The 21,394-nt window shown below is 41.6% G+C and overlaps 2 protein-coding genes across 8 annotated transcripts in view; one reads left to right on the top strand and one right to left on the bottom strand.

Moving 5' to 3' along the window:
- Positions 1–6,751, top strand: part of COLQ (collagen like tail subunit of asymmetric acetylcholinesterase) — a 36,025-nt gene extending 29,274 nt beyond the window's left edge. For 2 of the 3 annotated variants that reach the window (XM_048950715.1, XM_048950714.1), the window contains 4 exons: positions 741–860; positions 1,433–1,553; positions 2,778–2,880; positions 5,090–6,751. In XM_048950715.1, coding sequence (XP_048806672.1) covers positions 741–860; positions 1,433–1,553; positions 2,778–2,880; positions 5,090–5,159 — 414 coding nt within the window. In that variant the 3' untranslated portion in view covers positions 5,160–6,751. Of the gene's footprint in view, positions 1–740; positions 861–1,432; positions 1,554–2,777; positions 2,881–3,169; positions 4,436–5,089 lie in introns of all 3 variants that reach the window. The other variant, XR_007378064.1, reaches the window with a different exon arrangement.
- PLEKHA8 (pleckstrin homology domain containing A8) overlaps positions 5,254–21,394 on the bottom strand; it is a 33,287-nt gene continuing 17,146 nt past the window's right edge. The window contains exons 11-15 of one of the 5 annotated variants that reach the window (XM_048950711.1): positions 20,542–20,672; positions 19,901–19,971; positions 18,491–18,552; positions 9,418–17,620; positions 5,254–7,633 (exon numbers count right to left, since the gene is read on the bottom strand). In XM_048950711.1, coding sequence (XP_048806668.1) covers positions 17,423–17,620; positions 18,491–18,552; positions 19,901–19,971; positions 20,542–20,672 — 462 coding nt within the window. In that variant the 3' untranslated portion in view covers positions 5,254–7,633; positions 9,418–17,422. Of the gene's footprint in view, positions 7,634–8,117; positions 8,229–9,417; positions 17,621–18,490; positions 18,553–19,900; positions 19,972–20,541; positions 20,673–21,394 lie in introns of those variants that run through there. The other 4 variants (XM_048950710.1, XM_048950709.1, XM_048950712.1 and 1 more) reach the window with 4 other exon arrangements.

Genomic DNA, 21,394 nt, shown 5'->3' with positions numbered 1-21,394 from the left:
AAAAATGGTTTGAATCTTACTAAAATAAATTTGATTTAGCTTCCAAGGGAAGAAGTTATTTTCTAATGCCCTTACAGCAAATTTTGGTAAATGAGACATGAAAGCAATTTGCGAAAAGAGCAGCTTGTCCTAATTCTCTCAATTTGTTACTAGTATTTTTTTGTTTAACAGAAGACTTGAGTTTAGACTGAAGTATGTGCATGTAAAGAAACACAAATTTCAATGCTCATGAAGTCTAAAGTACAGAGTAGAAAAAGATAAGTGAAGGTTGCACTAAGCAGTGCTTTATTTTATTCACAGCCATAAACAAGCCTAAAAATTATACACAAACCTAGAAAGAATACTTATGCACATATGGATTTTGCAATTGTGCCAGCATCTAACTACTGGAACATCTGAAACTGTTCTCAGCAGTGACTGTTTGCATTGTTTGATGAGTGTTTGCATGGTCATTATCTGTGGGTGCGTAAGAGTTGGGGTCACTGGAGCATAGCTGGGTACTCAGGAGAGACCATGAGCTTTTGAAGACTCATGTCTCTTACCAATTGCAAAGCAGCATCTTACGTATGTACATTCTCACCCAGAGCTGGCCTGCTATTCTGTTTCAGAAAGCAAACTCTTTTTCTGTGCGATTCTTCATATATTTGCAGATACATAATTCTGTCTGCAAAACTGGATTCCATGACAATTCAAAACACTTCTCAAGGCGGTTACCAATCACCTCTTTTTCTGTGCCCCAGATTTTTGTGGTGAATAATCAAGAAGAATTGGACCGATTACACACTGAAAATGCCTTAGCTTTTAGAAGAGACCAGAGATCTTTGTATTTCAAGGATACCTTTGGATGGCTCCCAGTCCAGGTGAAAATATGACTGTGGTTTCAGAAAACTTGTGAGTGTATGTTTCATTTTTAAATACAGCATGTATATTATCATACAGAATCACTCAAGTGAATGAAGAAAAATCTTATTTTTCAGCTTTATCGACACTGCATCTAATTCTGTGGGTTTTGTTCACAGGAGTCTTCGTTACTTACCAGTGCTATAGGTTTTCCTGACCTTTCTCTGAACCAGCTGCTGAACCAGCCAGCTGGGACTGAGTTTGGGTAATCACAATTGTAACAAACAGTTTTGATTTAACACAGAATAAGGCAAAACTCAGCAGGGATAAGAGTTGTGGGAAGACACAAACCCTGCAAATCAAAATCATGTATTTTCTTACTGCTTCAAGGAGCTAAGTACCACTGAAATCAACGACAGGTTCCTTATTTTTTCCACTGGGCTTTGAATCAAATTCTGTACAAACCCTGTTTCCCATTACATAGTGGGATATGGAAACAGGTTTTTGGTACCCACCTTCCACATCTCTATTTGTTGAGCCCTGCTGCTGGTATTCTTACACGGTAATCTCAGTGTGGGTTTTTTTTGTCCAGCTCACCCCTTTCTACCCTGTGGATTACCGTGTTGAGGTTGGCAGTACGTGTGGAGATGGGATCGTTCAGGATGGGGAAGAGTGTGACGACGGCAACACGGTCGTGACGGATGACTGCATAAGTAAGTGGGAAGCAGCCTCTTTCTACATGGAAGGCACAGTAGTTGTTTCTGTGGAATAACATGCACAATGGCCACAACACCAAAATCAAGATCTTTCATGTACATGGATGCCACACGCAGGCAGAAGTCAGAGGTGATGCCAAATGTTTCCCATGTATCCTCATTGAGAACCATGTCCCTGACTACAGAGGTATTTGGCACCAGAGCAAAGCCCTTGCATTCCAGGGACTGGATCCAGCCATTGTTTTACACACAGACCTTCAATGGGACGGGTGTCTTTTTGACCACAAGATGTGGTACCTTTGCAGCATACACAAGACCCCTTTGAATAAGCATGTGCTCTGGCTCCTTCCATCACTTTCAGCCCACTGCCATTACTTAGCTTTACACTACATTTGATTCCTGTCTAGCTGATCTTTGTGCTTCCCTGGCTCTGGACAGCAAAGGCAAGGAGTGCAGAATATAAGCCTGGCACACAAAGAGCTATCACAGCCTTCACATCCACCCTTGCTTTCACTGCTTGGCTCCTTCCCCAGAATGCAGATGTATAAATGCCCCTCCAAGCTTGCCTGCCTACAGAGCAATCCAGTGAGACTGAGTTTTCCAGGCTCCAAGCATGAGAAAATGATTTAATTAGAATTTGCAGTCTGCCATGGGGAACAAACATGCAGGACAAATAGTGCTCATTAGCTCTAGTGCCTGTGAAATTGCACATTGTGCATCTGGAAGCCCATCATGTTGCTGTGTGCTATGCACTGGGCAGAGTCCATAGCGGCCTGGCAGTACACAAACTTCTGACGCTGATGTGACCTGGAAAGTTTTAATTGAATTATAAAGTCATAGGATTATCAAGATTGGAAAAGACCTTCAAGATCGCCAAGTCTAATAATTAACTTGACCTACTGAGTCACATTACTATACCATGTTACTTAATGTCACAGATTACTTGAATATCAGCACATCATCATCTTTCTGATCTCGTAACTATATCAAAAGAGGTTAAAAAATGCTAAGTGGACTTGATTGTAAAATCGGCTCATTGTTTTTAGAAGCATTTTCCAATTATTAAAATACAGCCCACAGATTACAGTGCCTATGTACCAGACAGGCCCACCCCAAAGTGTCTTAGTTTATGCTTTACCCTAAATCTAGCACCACTTGCCTCTCCAAAATCCATTACATATGGAGTGTGACAAAGGTATTTCCTTCTATGTTTTTCACTAGGATGTCGCCGTGCTTACTGCGGAGATGGCTACAGACATGAAGGGGTGGAAGACTGTGATGGAAAGGATTTTGGATATCTGACATGTAAAACATATCTCCCTGGGTATGTGTGAACTGTCTTCCCTTTCGTTATTTTCTTCTTTGCCTTCAGCATTAAAAGAAAAGAGGATCACCCACATAAATCTTGTTCCTCTGGGACCACAGCAGGTAGTGAGAGAGACAGAGCCTATCACCTTATTTTTGTTATGTTAAGTCTATATTTCATTTCTCAGTTATGAGTACTTGCTTACATAGTGAATGATCATACAGATATATGTTTATCCATTGTTTTCAAAGATTTATTTATTTGGTATCTTTATTATTGCATTAATACTCACCCTTAACATACTAAGGGCAGGATACACCATGATGAAGAGATGATCATGTTGGAGGAAAGAAAACCAACCAACCAAACCACAGCCTCCAAACAACCTCCCGTACTTTTAATGAGTCCTCTAGAGGTATTTTTGTTTCTGAAACAACTATTCATCTATCAGCCTTTTTAAAAACCAGGAAATTCACTCAGAAGACGGGGTATACATCTGCTTAGCAACACCTTTCCTTTCAAACATCTGTGCACTGTTGACTTGCCTCCTCTGCCTTTGTTCAAGCAGCCTCCTCTGGTGAGCATTTTGCCTCAAGCAGCAGCACCTCTATTTAACTGTCAGGTATTGTTACCCGATAACAGGAAACATTTAATTTGCAAATGAAATTATGTGCAGAGCCTTCATCATTCATGGAAGAATAATGTGCTAATTGACAGGAATAAGAAACCACAGGACATCTTTGTAAAGCAAGTGCTGTGCTAATCCTTCCATTGCAGTTGTTGGAGCATGCCTGGAGTAAGAGATTACTAAAATTGAGACTAGTAAACCTGACAGCCCAAAACATTTTAAAGAGCTCCCATCTGCAGACAGTGTGGAGCTGCTCGCCTGTGAAAGCTGTTCCATCTTAAGAATAGGAAGTTTGCTGCCGAAACGAGACCCACAAAAGCTTGAGAAAGTTTTATAAATTTTATTTTCCACATATAATCAAGTAGTGAAAAACCATTTAGATCCTTTATCTTTGTGTTTGCAGTCTGTAGGTTACTTGCTTAATCAAAGAAAGAGCTGTGACTCATCAGTAAAATGAGGTGAATACATGAGCTTGGCACTGCAACAGGAGCTTCACCCTCTTCTCCAACACCTCTTCTGCAACTGATTTTCCCATTATCTGTACTTTTTCCAGTCCCAAGTCCCTCCTCACGTTTCATAGATCTTCTCTTCAAATTTTTGTTCTGTTTCTGAGTAAGTGGTTTATCCAAGAGCACATTTCAAAGGACTGGTGCATTTACTACCGTTTGTGGATTATCTGATGGATGAGTTATTCACTTGCACTCATAGCAATATGTTTGGGAGCTGTTGAGTCACAGCCTGAGCCTCTGATTGACCACCTGAGGTGAGCACTGAGTCAGCCATGGAGCACAGGTGAAGGCAATTCAGCTGTGTGACCAGAAGGGGTGGAAGCTGGCTACACCTCTCCTAAACTCCAATTAAGGGCTGACTGCCACTAGGAAGGATCTCTTTCTGGAGATCCCTCCTCTGTGGAGTCTTTCCTGTGAACCTAGATTTTGGATACAGGTGAGCACTGCTTCCCTGTTTGTTTCTTTTCCTATTTTCACCACAATAATCTTTCCAGCTGTAACACAATAAAAACTCAGCAAAAATGTTTTTTTATGTCATTAGCATCACTGGTCGGATGTTCAGTAGGTAGTCATGGCAGCTCAGTGTAAGCAAGCAGAAAGACAAAATCAAAAATGTTTTCTCTCATTTTGTAAAGGCCCTTTGAAAGGCCTCCTTTTAATTTAAAGGTATACATCTGTTGCTATGAAAAATAAGTTAAAGGATGGGTGCAGTCATGCCTGCTGGAGCCATTGGAAGTAACTGGAAAAACACTTAACTTGGGTTCTCAGTTATTTAGTTATGCTTTTCCTGTAAGTGAGTCCCAAGGGCTTCCTCCACCTACACACGAGTGTTTGTTTTAATTCTGATAATTGGTTTTGTCGTTTGTTTGTTTGTTTTAATTCTAGTAATTGACGATTAAGACTTCATTCATATTGACAAGGGGGAGCACAGCAGAGAGCCTCAGGAAATCGCTTTCATCTTTTCATTGCCAGATGTCACTGCACTTGGTGTTTTCTGATGTTCTTGAGTTCTTACAGAGAGCTGCACACAGAGAACATGTGATGTGAGCTCCAGCATGTATTGAAACTGAGATATTCTCTTTTGTTTTAGGTCTTATGGAAAATTGCGATGCACTTCTTACTGCTACATTGACTCTACACAGTGCCGATACTTCACATGAGGGGAGCAGAGAAGGGCAGCATCCCACACGTCGTGGGGTGCGAGGTGCTATGCTGTTGTCTAGCTGAGAAGGTCTGGGATTTAAAAAAGAAAAAAAGAAAAAAAAAAAAAAGAAGAAAAAAGAAAAAAGCCATCTCTGTGAAAACAAACAGACTTCGTGCTTCTGATGGCCATTTTGAGATGTTTGTCTTTTTTTTTTTTTTTTTAATTAATTAAGCCAGATTCTGAAAAACTAGGACCACTGTATCCTGTCTTAATAGATAAACAGTGTTTGCCAGTAAGACTCGTGGGCTGTGTGTGGGGACTTCTCTGTCACAAATGCTACAGGAAACCAAATGCCACTAACCAGGAATACTGTGTACAAGACAACGTTACCTCGGCTTAGCACTGTTCAGCCTAAATTAAGTTCTTCAGGGTTTTTGTTTTTCAGCTTTTTCAGCATAAACACAAAGCATGTGTTGGACACAGTGTTTATGGAGACTTTCTCTTTTATTACAATGTGAACTTCCTTCATGTTGTCTCCAGGGGGGTGTGATGGTGGCTTCAGCAGCATTGTGATTAGCTGCACACCTTTGTGGCTCAGAGGAGCAGAGACCTTCCTGCAAATGCTTTAAGGATCAGCAGATGAGGCAAAAAAAAAAACTCCAGGAAAATGGTTGGCTATCACACCAGGCCACAGGCCACGAAGGCCAAAGGGGACAACCAAATGGTGATGCAGCCAAGGTGCTCTCACTCCAAGGAGGACATCAGGCTGGGAGCAAAGATGCAGGATGAGCTGATTTCACTTTTCGCCTTTGCCAAGCCAGCTGCATTCTGTGTGAGCCCAACAGGACTGCGGAAGTGCTGGGTCAGCAAGGCTGCCCACCTGGAACCTCAATGCAGCCAGGCCTGCACTCTGGTCATGGTGCTGGAAGGCCTTGTTCTTCTCTCATGGTCTACCCAGACTCCATCCTTCCACGATGGCTGTACCCATCCTGTGTACCGACTCCTCTGGCCTGCTCTCCTGCTCCTGTTGTGCTTGGAGCATGCTGCAATGTGCCGCCTCACTTTTGTATCCCTGTGACACCAATCCTGGCCTAATGTGCTTGTGGGTGCTCATTCATGCTGTATGATGTACGTATATCTCTGCTTTTCAGGACGTTTGGTCAATTCTGCTAGCTCTGATAGGAGTCAGGGTAATTACCTACTTATTTATTAGCACGCATTCAAGAACAGATTTCATAGGGGAAGCATATTTAATACTGTATATACAAAAGAGTTCATAACAGAAGAAAATGGTACAAAGATGTGTGGAGTTCAGGACTAAGAGCTCAAACCAAGGTGTGATTTTTTTTTCATGCAGGCCACTCTTTGCTGCTTTGCTGTAAATGCTGTACTTGAATGTTTCAAGTGTGTGAGTTGCTTGTCACAATAGGAGAACCACAGCAGCTGCACTTGGTTACCTCTTAAAGGTTGAATAAAGGGTGGATAATGCATTAAAGCAAGCAGGAATATATGCAACTTCTACCACTTGTATAGGAGACTTTAGCTCTGCATGTCCAAAGTGATACTGGAAATCGTCAATTAAAAGCTAAATAAAATTAATGTATTTTACTGCTATTGCTTACCTGGGCTGCTTGTGCTGTGAAGCTCAACCACCAACAGCTGTAGCCTGTTTCAACAGTTCAAAGCCTTTCTTCTCATTGCCTTATTATTGTTATTATTTTTTATTTAAACAGAGGTCTTAATAAAAGGTCAAAGAACCAAAGGGGTGAGGAACTTGCCATAAGCTCTGGAATTCTTTGCGCTAGGGTAGCTGCCTTGTAACATCCCATACTGGTGCAAAGGAATGGGTTTCAGCTGGTGGGATCCAGCACTTTCTTCAAGGAGTCCATCTCCACTTGCAGACCCCGTAAGGCTGGAGTCCTTGAGAAGTTTGGAAGTCTCAGTGGCCTTTCGCTTTCAGCTTTAAGTCCTGTTGTTTTTAAAAGCTCCTACCTCCAAAGGACATGATAAAGCCAAAGTGCACCAAGGGCAGGAAAAGAAAAACAAGTCATGATCTCACACGTCAAATTGTAGTGTGCTGCACGTAGAGAAGAAGTACAGCATCAGCCTGGTCAGAAAATGAAGCGTGGATTTCAGAAGGACTGTATTAATACAGCACAAAAAGTTCAATATCTTAACAAAAAGAAGTGCAAGTTGGAAGGGAAAAAAAAGTCATGGAACAAGTTTCTTACTGCCATTATCATCTTGTGTAAACCATCATAAAAAACATTTGAGGAGGTGTTAAGTATTCATGTTATAAAAGACTGCAAATACCTTCCTCCTTAATTCAGACGTATCTATTATTAATTGAGGATTCATCAGCTGGATGGTGCCTGGAATGCTATGATTTATCTTCCCTCCTTCCGTGAGTTTCCTAATGCATTGTGCCAACTGTGGCTCAAAAGTGGATTGAGGTACTTCAGTTCCTCGGCCTTTTGTAGCAGCAAATGCCTGTGGGAAAGGTTTCTAATCGTTAGTGTGCAGCTGTAGATGAACACAGAATTAGTATGAGCTTACATCATACACTGTATTTAATGTACACTAAAAAGCCAGCTTGCACTTACTATGTGATTAAATATGTGTAGTTATCTACTGCATGTATTAACAGCTTATGTCAATAAATCATGCTACCTTCGTTCTGGCATTTTCTTGATTTTGCTTATATCTGACTTTCAAAACACAGCTTGCAGGTGCCTAGCTGTGTGCAAGCTGGGGCTGTGTGTGCTGAGAACTGATGTCATCCTGAGCATGGGGAGAACAAAGTCCCAGCATGTGCTCCTTCGTGGATAATATCCAATGCATGTGGAAGGCATGAGCCTGGAGATGGGGAGCCAGGCTAAAGTGCACTACAGAAGCACAGTCCTGGAAATCACATTAGTAGCTGCTTCCCTCTCCCCTGCAACCCACATCTTGGAGCTTAAAAAGCATTGAGTCACAGCTCCATCCTTCCAGCACTCTTCATCAGCCCTGGCAGCGTCCTGTGCGGCTGACAGAGGGTCCTTGTCAGATGGTGGGTTTCAGTGATTCTGCTGCTGGCACGCACAGGCTATGAGAGACATTGAAAACAGGGTTACCCATTGATCTCTGTGGGCTTGCTTCGTGCTGGGACTTTCGGAGCAGTACAGCTTCTGGCGTGAAATACTGTGGGATTACAGCATCTAAATAAAGCCATGGATCTGTACCTGCTCTGCCCAGGGATGAGCAGGCTTTGCTTTGGACTGCCTGTCACTGAGCTGCTGCTGGGCTGACCTACAGACGTCCAGTATTTAATCCTCCGTTCTGTGTGCAGAGGGGGCTTGGCTGAGGGTTGCCCAGGACAAAGAGCAGTGGGCAGCAACACCTGGAGCAGTAGCTGCAAGCCCGGTTTTATGGCTGGCTGGTTGTCATAATTCGGCTTCCTGGCAGCCTGATGAAGCTTCATTAGGCTCCTGAGGCACAGTGGGAAACAGGTGCCATGTGGCGAGTGCCATGGTGAAGGAACTTTGGATAAATGTCGAAGGGCTGCCCCTGCATTTTGTAGCTGTAACATCCACATTGGAGTCAGGGCTACAAGCAGGCAGCCACAGGCAGCAACCCCAAGAGGCAGAGGGGCACCAGCTGAGGAGAAAGGAGCTGAAAACCCCTGCTAAGTGCAAGGCTGCCTTGGTTTAAGTGTGGGCTGAGGGCTTGGTAGAGCAAAGCCCAGAGCTCCTCAGGGAAAAGGCTAGCCAGTCCCAGGTGTCACAAGGCAGCTAGCAGTACATCGACAGTAGGGTTTCAGCAGTGCCAGACAGTGTGGTGACACTGAATTCTCCTCCCTGCCTGGCACATCCATGCCCAAGTTTCACAGCAGAACAACTTGTAGTGCACAGCATAGGCACACGAGGGCTGAAAACATTGTGATTTTTATCATACAAAGAGCCCATGTGTAACATCAGCACTTTGGAGTGGAAGGCACTCCCACTGCCTACAGTTCAGCTGGACATGGGCACTGAGGCTAAAGGACAATGTGCCCAACTGCTCTCATTTATGGAGATGATCAGCTCTATGTGACATTTATGTAGGGACGTGAACCATGGCAGTTCATCAGACTGTCCCTTGGTGTCAAGAAACTGAATTCCAAGGCAAAAGCCTCATAGTGCAGGACACACTCACCAGCTGGTCAGGGAATATACAAAAATGACTTGATTTCCTAACACTTAAGGCTCAAGAAAATGTAAGTTTACATTTAATTACCTTTTCAGAGGAGAGCCTACCTTTCAGAAGGAGCAGTAGCTTGGATGTGCCAGCTTCAAGTAGATCAGTGTAAGAAAACAACACACCAGATGGAGAAGCTTTTTGGCTGGCTGAGAAGAAGCTGTCCCAGATTCTTCACAACAGCCAGGGTTGTCCCCATCTTTCACTATGGGGCTGTTTGGAGACTCCTGCCCAAGGTGACCAATAAAGCATGAAGTGGGCAAACCCAGCAGTGGCTATTTACACATCAACAGCATTATGTCTATTTAAGGAGAGAACATGAATCTTTAAAAGATTAAGCATTGAATTAAATTGAGGAAAATCAGTAGTGAAATGGCAGGAGTCAATAGGTGATTGGAAGCTCAGCTGTCCCCAAGGGGACAAGGCCCCTTACCACCCTGCCGCATGAACGTTTTGTTGCCCACACAAAGCCTTCTGTTCTGTAGCTCTGGGCAACGTACTCATCACACAGTGTGGGATGCAGCATGTTGGCCAGCACTGAATCCCTGAGCTGAGGTTCGAGTTTCAGGTGGTGCTGAAGGCACAGGGCTCCCTCGCGCCTGGTACCAGCTGCCAAGCAAGAAGGCAAGTGGAAAAGTGTGACCTATAGGAAACTATGAGAGGCACGCCTGTCTCTGTAGGCTACAGATGAGCTGACGATACCAATGCTGGAAACAGATGCTAAATTAATTGGAAATTATTTTGGCAGAAAGCCATTACTGGAGCAGGAGGGTGTCAGGTCATGACTCTTTGACTCCATGTCTTGTTGGCTGATGGCTCTGGAAGGATGCAAGGATCACCAATTTCAGCTCCTCCTGCTGCAGGCAAAGTATTGGTATCAATGGTCACCCCTTGCTCTAGTGGTGGTTAAATAGCGAATGATCTTTGGAAGAATTTTACCAAACCTTGAAACCAGAAATGGCAAATACGGGCTAGTAGAAGGTGAAGGTTAGGGGGGTGCAAAAATGCAATGAAACCTGGAAAAGCCTTCTTCCCTAATGTGCAAAGTCAGGGGTCGAGCCTGTGCTGCCATAGAACAGCTTGGGTAGGAAGGGATATTAAAGCCCGCTCAGTTCCAACCCCTGCTAGGGGCAGTGCTGCCACTCACCAGCTCAGGCTGCCAAGGGCCCCATCCAACCTGGCCTTGAGTGCCCTCAGGGACAGGACATCCACAGCTTCTCTGGCCACTGTTCCACCACAGACAGAAAAGGAAAGCTGGAAGCTTTCTAAGGCTGATGGATTTTTTCTCCCCTTGTCAACACACAAGAAACTCAAATCTGTTTTAGACCAAAAAGAAAATGGATAAATGTTTGTTAATTAATGTTTAAAAATGTAAAATAAGTAAAAAATGTTTGTAAATTCCTGTAGGGACAGTAATTTAACAGGCCTTCTGTCAAGATATATTTGGGTCAATGTACTGACATATAAGAAAAAATACACAGTAATTTTGTTGACTAAACTTCTAGACAGACACACACAGGCTTTGTTTCACTAATGACTGGAATAAAACTTTCCTCCTTGAGGCTCTGATTCAGAGAACAGCTTTGTGCAAACACATTGAACTTGTATTGAAAACCTGTGCTCTGTCGTGATTGATTGTATCACAGCATTACAGACCCTTACGCTGCATTTCAGCAGCTCTGCCTTGCCTGTGGGCCAACATGATTGCATGTCAGTCCCACACTTCTCCACTGCAGTGGGGTTTCCAAAAGAAAACAACTCGGTAGAAGTTTCACACTGGCAGCACTGGTCACAACTTCAGTGCTGTGAGCTTGCATTGCTGTTCTTTCCTCAAATTCAGATAGTTTTTTACTGTTTTTCTCTCTGGTAGGAGACTATTCCACTATCTTCTGGTCACTGCTGATATGTCTTCTTTAAGCTTCCTATTTAAACAGCAGCACCTGTGTGTTCCTACAAGTCCAATACATTCAGCACACCATCACTTCATATTTGGAGCCACAGATCTGGATTCCTGCAGAGACAAGAAAGCCCATGACCTTTACTTATGAACATGACGAATTCTGTCAAAGCTTTAGCTGGAGCTCTTTCTGCATATGGGATCCTGTAGTGGCAACAGATTTGCTTATTTTAACCGAAAGAAACTGTGGAGAAATGCTTGCCTGTGAGCTTTTTGTGCATGTGATTTCCATTCACTCACATGTGCACTGATGCTGGACAGACAGGGCTACGGAAGGACAATCAGACGTGACAGATAGTTCTGCTCTTGTGTCCTCTCTGTTTATACAGAGAGAGAAAAGGGAATGAAAGAAACAAGTTACATATCTACAGTACATAAAAGGCCCTTGTCTTCATCTCATCTCAAGACGACCCCAGAAATTTGAAAACCTTGAGGTATTCCTACAGAACAAATTCAAGTCCAGGCAGAAGGTCATCCTTACCTCTAGTTGTTACATACATATCCTCTGATGGTGCCAGGCTGGTTTCTTAACCACAGCCTTCAGCTATTTACATTAGCCAAGGACCCACAGCTATATTGCCGATGCAGCTTTTATTCTCGTAATCAAAACAGGCTCCATGTGTGTGAACATTCTTCATACAAAGATACATACAGGCAGTTTCTATCAACCAGAAACATACTCTTTTTGACTGTTCACACAGTATCTAGAACAGATGCAGTCCTGAAGAGCACTTTAGGCCCTCTGTTGTAGTAAAAAAAAAACAAATCCATGCAAGGAAGAAGTGAGATTTTAAAACATGCTTATTTAAAATAAGTTTATTACAATGAAATAATAAAAAAGTCTGGCAGAAGTCTTAACAATACTCAAAAAAAAAAAACAACAAAAAGACAGATGCTGTATCATGTGAGAGATGACGCAGATTGGAAACTCCAAAATTTCAAGATTGAACTGCTTATGACAGCACAATCTGTGCAATGCTTACGCTGGTGGAGGTGATTTCTGGGGCATGAACAAGCCCTTAGAATTAAACTGTGAGGCAATATACCTTCTCTTCATCTTATACCTCAATAAGGCTCACTGTAAGCTCAGCTTATCGTTAATAAAATGAATGCCCAAAACTGGATTGAAAAATGCAAGAAAATAGAAATGGAAACTACAAAAGCAAGCTGCTTTGGTTTTCAGTTCAGTCACCATATTCCAGAATGTAATTTGTTTGTTTTGTTTCAAGTAGACAAAAATCACCAACTTTCAAGGTGGCTTTAAATGAAGGAATCAAATAATATATTTGGGATCCCTAAAAGCTGCAGTGCACAATAAAGTAAACAAATGTGAAACTTCCTTGTTTCCATATCCTGATTCCTTCTCAATACAAAGTTAAAAAAAAGTCTTTAGACATCCAGAGTATGGGGGTGCACACACACAGAATACTATACCAAGAAAGGGATATTAACAAATGCCAGTGAACGGCCACATTTTGAAGAAATGCATGCCAATGTAAGAAGTCCGTCAGTGAAACATATGCCTGTGCTCAAACTTCAAAGCAAGTGCCTAAATCCTTGTGTGAACTGAGTAGGATGAGCTCCTGAATGGGTTTGCGGAGTGCGTGCTCCAGTCTCCCCACTGCACATGGGTGATTTCATACCAGAGCATGCAGGACATCAAAGTGTGCAGGGTTTGCTCACCAAGGGGCTACTGAAGGCAGCAAAAAGGTAGGAATTCAGTCATGAGTTCCCCCCTCCTCTCTGTTTTGTTACCGGTACTATGCACGCAAAGAGAGGAGAAATAAGCCCATTAAAAATACAAAACACCATGCTTTCACTCCTAAGAGGTAGAGCTGCCAATTTTGAAATGTCCTGATTTAAATTCAATCAATGAAATCGGCATGGTTGTCCTAGCAGAGTATCTCAAGCCAGGGCAAAGCTTCAAAGAAAAGCAGCACATTCTCCATCCAACTCTGTCCTTGCCACAAAACTCAGACCTGCTTTTCAGTTTCCCATTTAACGACTTATAAAACCTCCTACTTCACACTGCTACGGAGATGCTTTGGCTGGACGGCAACAGCTCTGACAACAAAGAAGGTGACAAATGGGAGGAAGGGAAGGAGTGGGAAACAAGTGGGGAAGAGGAAAGATAGAAAGGTGGGAGTGTGCTAATGATCTTTTTTGGTATCTAAAATTGAGGGGTCTTTAAAGCTTTTCACAAAAGCTGAATCAATGATAAAAAGAGATGGTGAGGGGCTCCAGTGTAAGCACACAGGTAATACCATTCTCTATAGTCCACGTCTCTTTGCCAAAGCACACCACAAACAACTGGAGCACATTTTGGGCATACTTCTATGTGGGCAGCCGAGCAAGTGACAATGTTCAATCTGTGATACATTTTTAAAGCAAATGACTGCAACCTAAATCCTGATGATGCTTTACAAAAGGTCTTTCAGTGAAGGTATGCAGTCCTTAGCTTTAAGCGCATTTGTTGAAGGGAGACTCATATTACAACAGTACCAAGACAAAATGTTTCAATGAGACCTTAGTGCTAAAGCACTTGAGTATGCAATTCAGACTCCACAACTGTAATGTCAGAGAACTTCAGTATGCAACTGAGTGTGGTGTCTTAAAATAGCAGAGGGGGCTCCAAAACACAGTTTGCTTTAAAAAGAAATACATAATAAATAAAATAAATAAAAGCCTGCCAGTGCTACGCAGAACTCGACTGAAACCACTTAGGAGCTCTGCCCTAATGCCAACAGCACTGTATTACAAAGATGTGTGTAGGATCTCTACTAAAATATGCTGACAGCCATTATACAGCACGAGATAGCACTTTTTTTCAGATTGCTTTGGGATTTACCAAGTCTCAGCAAGGATGTGCGATGGACAGACTTTGTGTCATGAGCTGTATCAGAATTCTATACCCAGCTCAAAAAGCAGTCTGACTCTCCTAGGGTAAGGCTGTGATTACTCTTATTTTGCCATGGCTAAGTAATATCCCTGAGAATATGCAACTGTTGGACACTGAAGAAAACAGCTGAAAACACTTCTAAAGGAAAAGGACACAAAAACTTCAGACTAGTGCAGTTTAAGAAATTAAAGCAGTTCATGTAGAGTATACAGAGCAAGGGTGCTGTTATCTGAGTCACAAAGACTGCTATCTGTATACAGGTCAGTTGTTTATAAATGTCAGCCACTGAACAAAGACAAGGAAACCCAACCCATCATCACTAATCAACGAGCCAAATAAATCTAGCAAAAACCACCTACCTCTTCTCCATTTCTAAATTTGAGGGCCAAAGTTAGTTGCTTGTCCTCTACAATTACTAAGAACCATCTTCTATGCTTGCCAGAAAAGAAATTGTCATCTAGCTGTGTATTTGTTTATGTGTAATCATCTGGTCTATTGCATCCTTAGAGGTATAACTCGGAGTTCAGCTGTGCAACATGCTGCAGCATTTCTCAGTGGTAGTTTGAAAAGATAGCATCCTTAAGTCTTAAAAGCGCTCAACATCCTGCAAGAACAGTGCAAGAAGCAGCACAGGTTTTGAAAGCAAGGTGACCTTGCTCAATTCCATCTCTAAAAGTCCCCTATTAAACAACCCGGACACTGGCATCTCCTGAAGCCACCATCTTCACAGAATGTTCCCAAGCACCAATTCCACAGTTTAGAAAGACCAACTTTACACAGAAGAGCAAGGCAAGAAAGCCTGCTCTGAGGGTGGATGCCATGCTAATTACACAATATGCACTGCAGATCACTTCCTATTGTTGGAAGAAAGAAGAACTGTAAAAGTTGGTAATTGCTGAAGCTAGTGGCCCAGTGAAGCTGTTCAGTTCCTTGCTTAAGAAATAAACCTTCTTTACTTCTAGTATCAAATACTTGGCTTGGCAAGCTACTAACAAGCCAGCGGTTCTCCCACTAGCTGAAAAAACAAAACAGAACAAATGAAACAAAAGCAAAAAATGCCCAAGCCTTTAAGTGCTAGATCTGTTTTGCTGCTACTGAAAAAGCTTACAGTTAAAAAAAGAGAAGTCAATTTTCATCATGATTTCACTATCAATTTTTAGAGAAGACTGATCTCTTCCTGCCCTCCCCACACACTCCTGCTATTCTGCGGCGATGTGGTCTCCATTACCTAATCACAGCATTAAGACCTGTCACAGAAAAGTTTCCCACATAATAGCGGAAAAGATTGAGGAAACCACAGGGGATGGAGAGCTGGTTGTTCTGCTGTTTTTTGTTGGGTTTTTTTTTGCATTCACACTTTGAAGAAGCAGACAGTCATATCTCAAAGGCTCTCTGCTTCATTTTTAGCACTGCAAGTACTGAAATCATTGAATTGAGCTTTGGTCAAAAGTTTTGACTTCATATTCAAACAAATATATACTAATTAAAACAAGAAAACTCCAAGAACTAAAGACCCTATATACTTTTGATTCTATCCTGGTGCACGTAGGGACTATAGATAGTCACAGTTCAGAGAAGGTGACAGGAACAAGAAAGTCATACTACTTAAATGCCCAATTACAGTTCTAGTATCTTGCTTTACTCATCAAGTGTGTCATTTGGTGTTTTCTTCACTCACCATATACTTTTCTTAAAGCCTGCAGTGCTAGGCTCCTGAGAAAAGATCAAGTATTACGTATGCAGAGACTGCTTTCTCAGAATGATGCAGCAGGCCTGCAGTACATTCATTTTAGTCAGAATGTGCTTTTTAGCCTAGCAAAAGCCAGTATTTATCCTGTGAGTATGGTGATGACAAATTGTACGAGGATTTACCAAAGTTTAGGAACCTCATGAGCATTAGTCTTATTTGCCCATGAGTTATACTCAGCTCTTTGGACAAAGCTATCCAAAGCCATCCAAAGCCCTGTGTCACTACTGAGAAACCCACTTATACCTTGAACTGGCAGTAAGTAACTCATAGTGTTCTAATCTTCAACACAAGCAGGAATTTTGTCCTTACTCATTTATGTATAACAAACTATCTAGAAGGATTTCTTTATCACTTCTAACAGCAACTAGGTGCACTTTTTTATCTGTAAAGGAAGAAAAGAGCAAATTTTACCTTCTTACTTCCTAGCCACTTCTGCATAATTTTAGATTTTTAAGTCTGCAAATGGCATAATGTACAACAACTCGGTGATAAATTCTAGCTTCCCCTAGGCTTTGCTATTTCATGCCCACTTTCAATAATACAGGGCAGAGGGAACAACAGTGGTACCAGTGCAGACAGAATGGCACTCCATGCTCACAGCCTTCCCTTCTCTTGCCATGCACACACTTTTCCTTCCTGCACCACAATATATGTTGCAGCACGCTCATCTCAAGCAATACGGGCAGGAGCATCTTGCTGTGGAGGGCACTAAGGAAAATTTCCTTTAGATTTGGCTCACTGTCAGGAGCCGGAAGGGAAAATGTGGTACAAAACAAGTAGCTGGGACAGAACACAATGGCTAGTTTCCAAGGCTGGTTCCCTGTGGAAGCTCAGATCACCAGCTACATGTGCTCATGGTGAAGATCTCTAACACTTTTAGAGATGCTGCACTAACAAAACAAACAAAAAAAAAGCAACAAAAAAAAACCCAAACATAACAAAACAAAAAAAACAATTAAAAAAAAGATTCAACCCAAAATAAGGTAAAAACTCACTGCATACCTGTTAAGCTGGCATTTAACCACCCTCTCTTCTGCTACAATAAGGTTCACTAGAGTGGGCAGAACAGGGCAGGAGAGAGTCCGAGCCAGCAGTGCCTGCTTGGTTCCATGTGGATATCATGACAGCTCTGCTGCATGCGCAGCTCCCACACAAAGTGTGGAAGCAAAGGGCAAATTCTGCTCCATTACTTTTACAAGGTGAAGGGAACAGGGAGTGAGGCAAGTGAGGAACAGTCCAAAACATTCATTACAGACACAGTTATAGCCCAAAAAGAAACTGTACCTCTGCATTTAAACACAAAACAAGCACAACAAGAAATAAAAACCATACATACCCTTCCCCCCAAACACTCACACCTCTCCCACCTGAAAAGCTACAGTGAACAGAAATGATATTCAAAAAAATCTTTGTTAACAGACACAGTCCCTGAAGTTTTAAGATGCTGTCTTACTGTAGTCATACCACCTCATCTGACTCCAAACCATGTACTTCATAGAGAGTGTCCAAGATATTTAGCTGCTTTTCCATGGCTGGTAAGTAAATGTTGAGGTCCCTCTGCATTGCTTTGTAAAATGTTTCCTCCTGAGGATCACAGTCTTCTACAGACAGAGCTGCTACGAAGTCTTCGTACGTTGGAGCTGCCCTTAAAGCTAACTGGGAAAGGAAACAAAGCTTTTAGATTTACCAAACAGAACAGGAAAATAAACCCAAGTGAAACTGTGACACCTAGATTGCCTAGATTTAATACACTGACACGTATATGGATATGTTAAGTCTATTAATTGATAAAAGAGACTAAAATGTTTATTATCTCCGTGTAGATCCTCATTTTAAGACATCCTCAGAGGTGCCAGATTTATAGGAAGTGTCAGTTTATCATATTTTGTACAAACAAAGAACATCAGAAGTTACTTAAACAGAAAATCCAACTAAGTCTAGATTGTTAGGGAAGCTCCCAACCCGCTTCAGCACTGAAGTCCCATTCTCAAAATGCTTTTTAGAAAACTCTCCTCACTGTTCCTGTTTCTGCCAATCCCAGTTGTGATCAGCTGGCTGAGGCATTCCTTTTTCTTTTCATAGTCTCACTAATAATTTCCACAGAAAGACACAAGGGGGAGCTGGTAGACCGGACAAAAAATAAACTACTGGAGCCTATACATTCAACTCTGTCACACTGCATCAGCCCTTCTCAAATGCTCATACACAAAGAAAGATGAATCCTCAAACAAGCAATCTCAAAAGTTCGCTTATTTTAACAGGCCTGCAAAACTGAAGTGCAAAACACACTATAAAAAACAATATACATGCAAAAATAATCCATTTCAGGTCCAGAAAACAAGTTCTATCCTGAAAGCTCAGTGCTAAATACCTTGATAGCTACAGTGCGCACTCTGAGAATAAGATTCTAAGAAAGGAATCTACTCATTTTAATGTTTCAATTTTTAATACCACATTAATTAAAAATAATAGAAGCTCTCAATAACAAGGCCCTCAAGTTTAATAGTAGCTAAGAGAAGCACTTACCGCAAACACCCCACGGACAACCCAACCATGGTGCTGCCGTAATGTCTTTCCATAAGCATTGTCTTAAAGTAAAACAAACAGAACAAGATACATGTATGGCATTTAGTTTTGCATCACCAAAGGATATTGCAGCTTAGGAACAACTAGTCAAGGATATATTGTTGCCACCTGATGCAAATTATTGCTTTAAGCATTAAAGTTATGACTCAAAGGAAGGAAAAATCAGGATTCTGCACTGGGGTCTCAGCTCAGCTGTCAGTCTCCTATAATGGCAAGTTAGTGTTCTAGCAGACAGGAAGGCAAAGGCAATTACTTGATTAGCTGTGCTTCATGACTAACTTTTCCTCTATTATCTAGTTCTTAGTTCAGTGCAAGTCTGAGAAAATATTACATGGGATGGAACTATACTGTGAGCAGATCGTTAGCCAGCTTCAGCCTACATGGTTAACTCAGATATTGAACGAGAACTTTCTCTTTACATTTGAGAGCCAAGTTTAAGAACCCTCGAAACAGAAAGCAGAGTCTTATTTAAAAAAACAAAAACAAAACAAAACACACAAACTCCGTGCCTCTCTTGTGAGTGCTCCCAAGTGTAGCCTTGGATGAAGATCCTAATGTTCCTAGATGGCTCCACTTTCATATAGAAAACATTTTATATACAAAATGAACACCTTTGAGCCTCATTTTCCAAGTTTGTTACTGTCAATGTTCAATATCCTTGGCTTTCACTTTAATTTTTAAGTATCTGGTGTTGTGTTACAGATTCCCTGAGCTGCATCAAGAAAATATCTCTTCTGCTGCATTTGGATCTTTGCTCAGAGAATTGCAGACAGTTATTCTTACAGAACATATAAAATCAGTAAAAGCTAGCCACAGTATCTGCTCCAATATGAAATACTCCACAGCTACCAGTCTAATGACTGGCAAATATATCCTTTTTATCTTTACAGTAAGAGATGTATGTGGAAGGTATACAGCAGTAAGAGCAAAGAAATAAGGGGGAAGTAAGTATTGTGTAGCAAATAGTATTGACAAGTCTATTCTCGGCCTTAACAACAAATATAGAGGCAAACTTCTCAAGGAACTGAAGAAATAGAACAGCAACTGTGAATTTGGGAATGCTCTTGCTGCATATCAGCGGAGAAAATGGGTTGAGACAAAGAACTTTTCTCCTAAGATATGTCTGCTCCCTTGCCAGAAGTATTCCTATTAAGCAAATATTTATGTGGCACTAAATCGTTATTTAGCAATCTGCTTGATGATTGCCACTTTTAAAAAACATTTTCAGAAAAAGTTGTGTCTTGGAGGTTATTCATATTATTAATTACCAAAGAAAACACATTCAAAACAAGAAGGAAAATAGCTATGTAAATTCAGAAGCACATGAAGAATAAAGCAACTGGTACTTACTCAGAGCTGTTTGGATATTCTTTTCTCCATTCTTCACTTCTGTCAAAAACCCTTTCAAGAACTTTAAGCCTCTTCCAGAATGAAACAACAAAACAAAGAGAAATCATATTTATAACAAAGTAAGTCCCACAGAGTTCAGTACAGTTCTGGAGGTTTTGTAATGTCAGTATACAGTCAATTTCTCATTTCCACATATCAGAGGGATATTCTGGAGCCAACTCAACATCCATTGCTTACAAAACTCAGAATTACAGAATCATTTTCAATCTGAACAAAGAAATGTAGCCATGTCCTCCAACCTCACTTCCAGCTTAAGGAAAAAAAATACTGCTGAAACATTTGTGCTGAAGACTGAAACGATCTGCATGATGTACTGTCCCAGCAGGAACAGTCATTCCCTATAACTTGTTCTGTTGTTTGTTTGTTTTTTTTTTTAATAGAAAAAAAGACTGTCTGTGATTACTTTCTCAGGTCTTTTGGTAAAGTTGCTGTGACACAACTACAGATAATACATTAATCTTGAGCTTAGTCAATTTAGATGGAGCCTGTGAAAGTAACTAGTTTGTCCCATATACATAAGCTTCTGCTGATCTTTTGTTGCACTTGATCGTTTAGAGTTGAAATAGTTATAAAACTGTTACCTTTTCAGCCATAGGAGTGCCTCTGTAGCAGAATTTCTAACTTGAGCTACACCTGCACTGACTTCATGCAGTACTATCTTCTGCAGGGTATCAAACTCTTCTTTGTTGGTTATAAATTTCTGATTTATTTTCTGGAGGAAAGAAAAACAAGAAGCAAAGCTTTGTTTTTGAGATTAAACAACAACTTGTCCCATGCATGCCACTTACTTATCATAATTTTTTCCCGCAGAGAGATATTACAGATCCCCCTCCACAATCAGTTCCATCCTCTTATGCTCATTACGTGTCATTTAGATGCTGTACTGAGGGACGTGGTTCAGTGTGAAATACTGCTGATAGGTGGGCACTTGAACTGGATGATCTTAGAGGTCTTTTCCAACGTTGGAGATTCTGTGATTATGTGGTTGGGCAACTGACAGGCTTATGTCATGCATTCCCCATGGCTGCACACAGCTCCATATACACCTGGCTAGTCACGAGGGGCCACAGATTTGCTGGATCAGCCTTGCACCACAGCACTGCCTGGTTCTACCTGCACCAGGACTTGGCTCCTACTGTGAACCCACCACAAAACGCAAACGAAAGCAAGTGGCTCAGTCAAGGATCTGCATTTTTTTTTTAAACTGCATTCTTCCAGCGTTTGTTATCATACACTCAGGAGATATGCTTTGCTTTTTTTGTTTTCAGCCTTGAAAGAAAAGCTATGAAGAGTCTCACTGTGAATACATCTTATCTCACAAGTAGCAAACCTTTTCAGACTTAGAGCTGGAAGAACTTTCAGGAGAATCTAAGTTGAAGGATTTGTTCCCCATTTGCAGCTGCTGAGAAACTGGTTCTTAGTGAGCTAATTTGC

This window comes from Lagopus muta, chromosome 7 (assembly GCF_023343835.1).
Source record: "Lagopus muta isolate bLagMut1 chromosome 7, bLagMut1 primary, whole genome shotgun sequence".
NCBI lineage: Eukaryota > Metazoa > Chordata > Aves > Galliformes > Phasianidae > Lagopus > Lagopus muta.
Note: the sequence above shows the minus strand (reverse complement) of the source record. Positions and strands in the feature narration are given on the sequence as shown.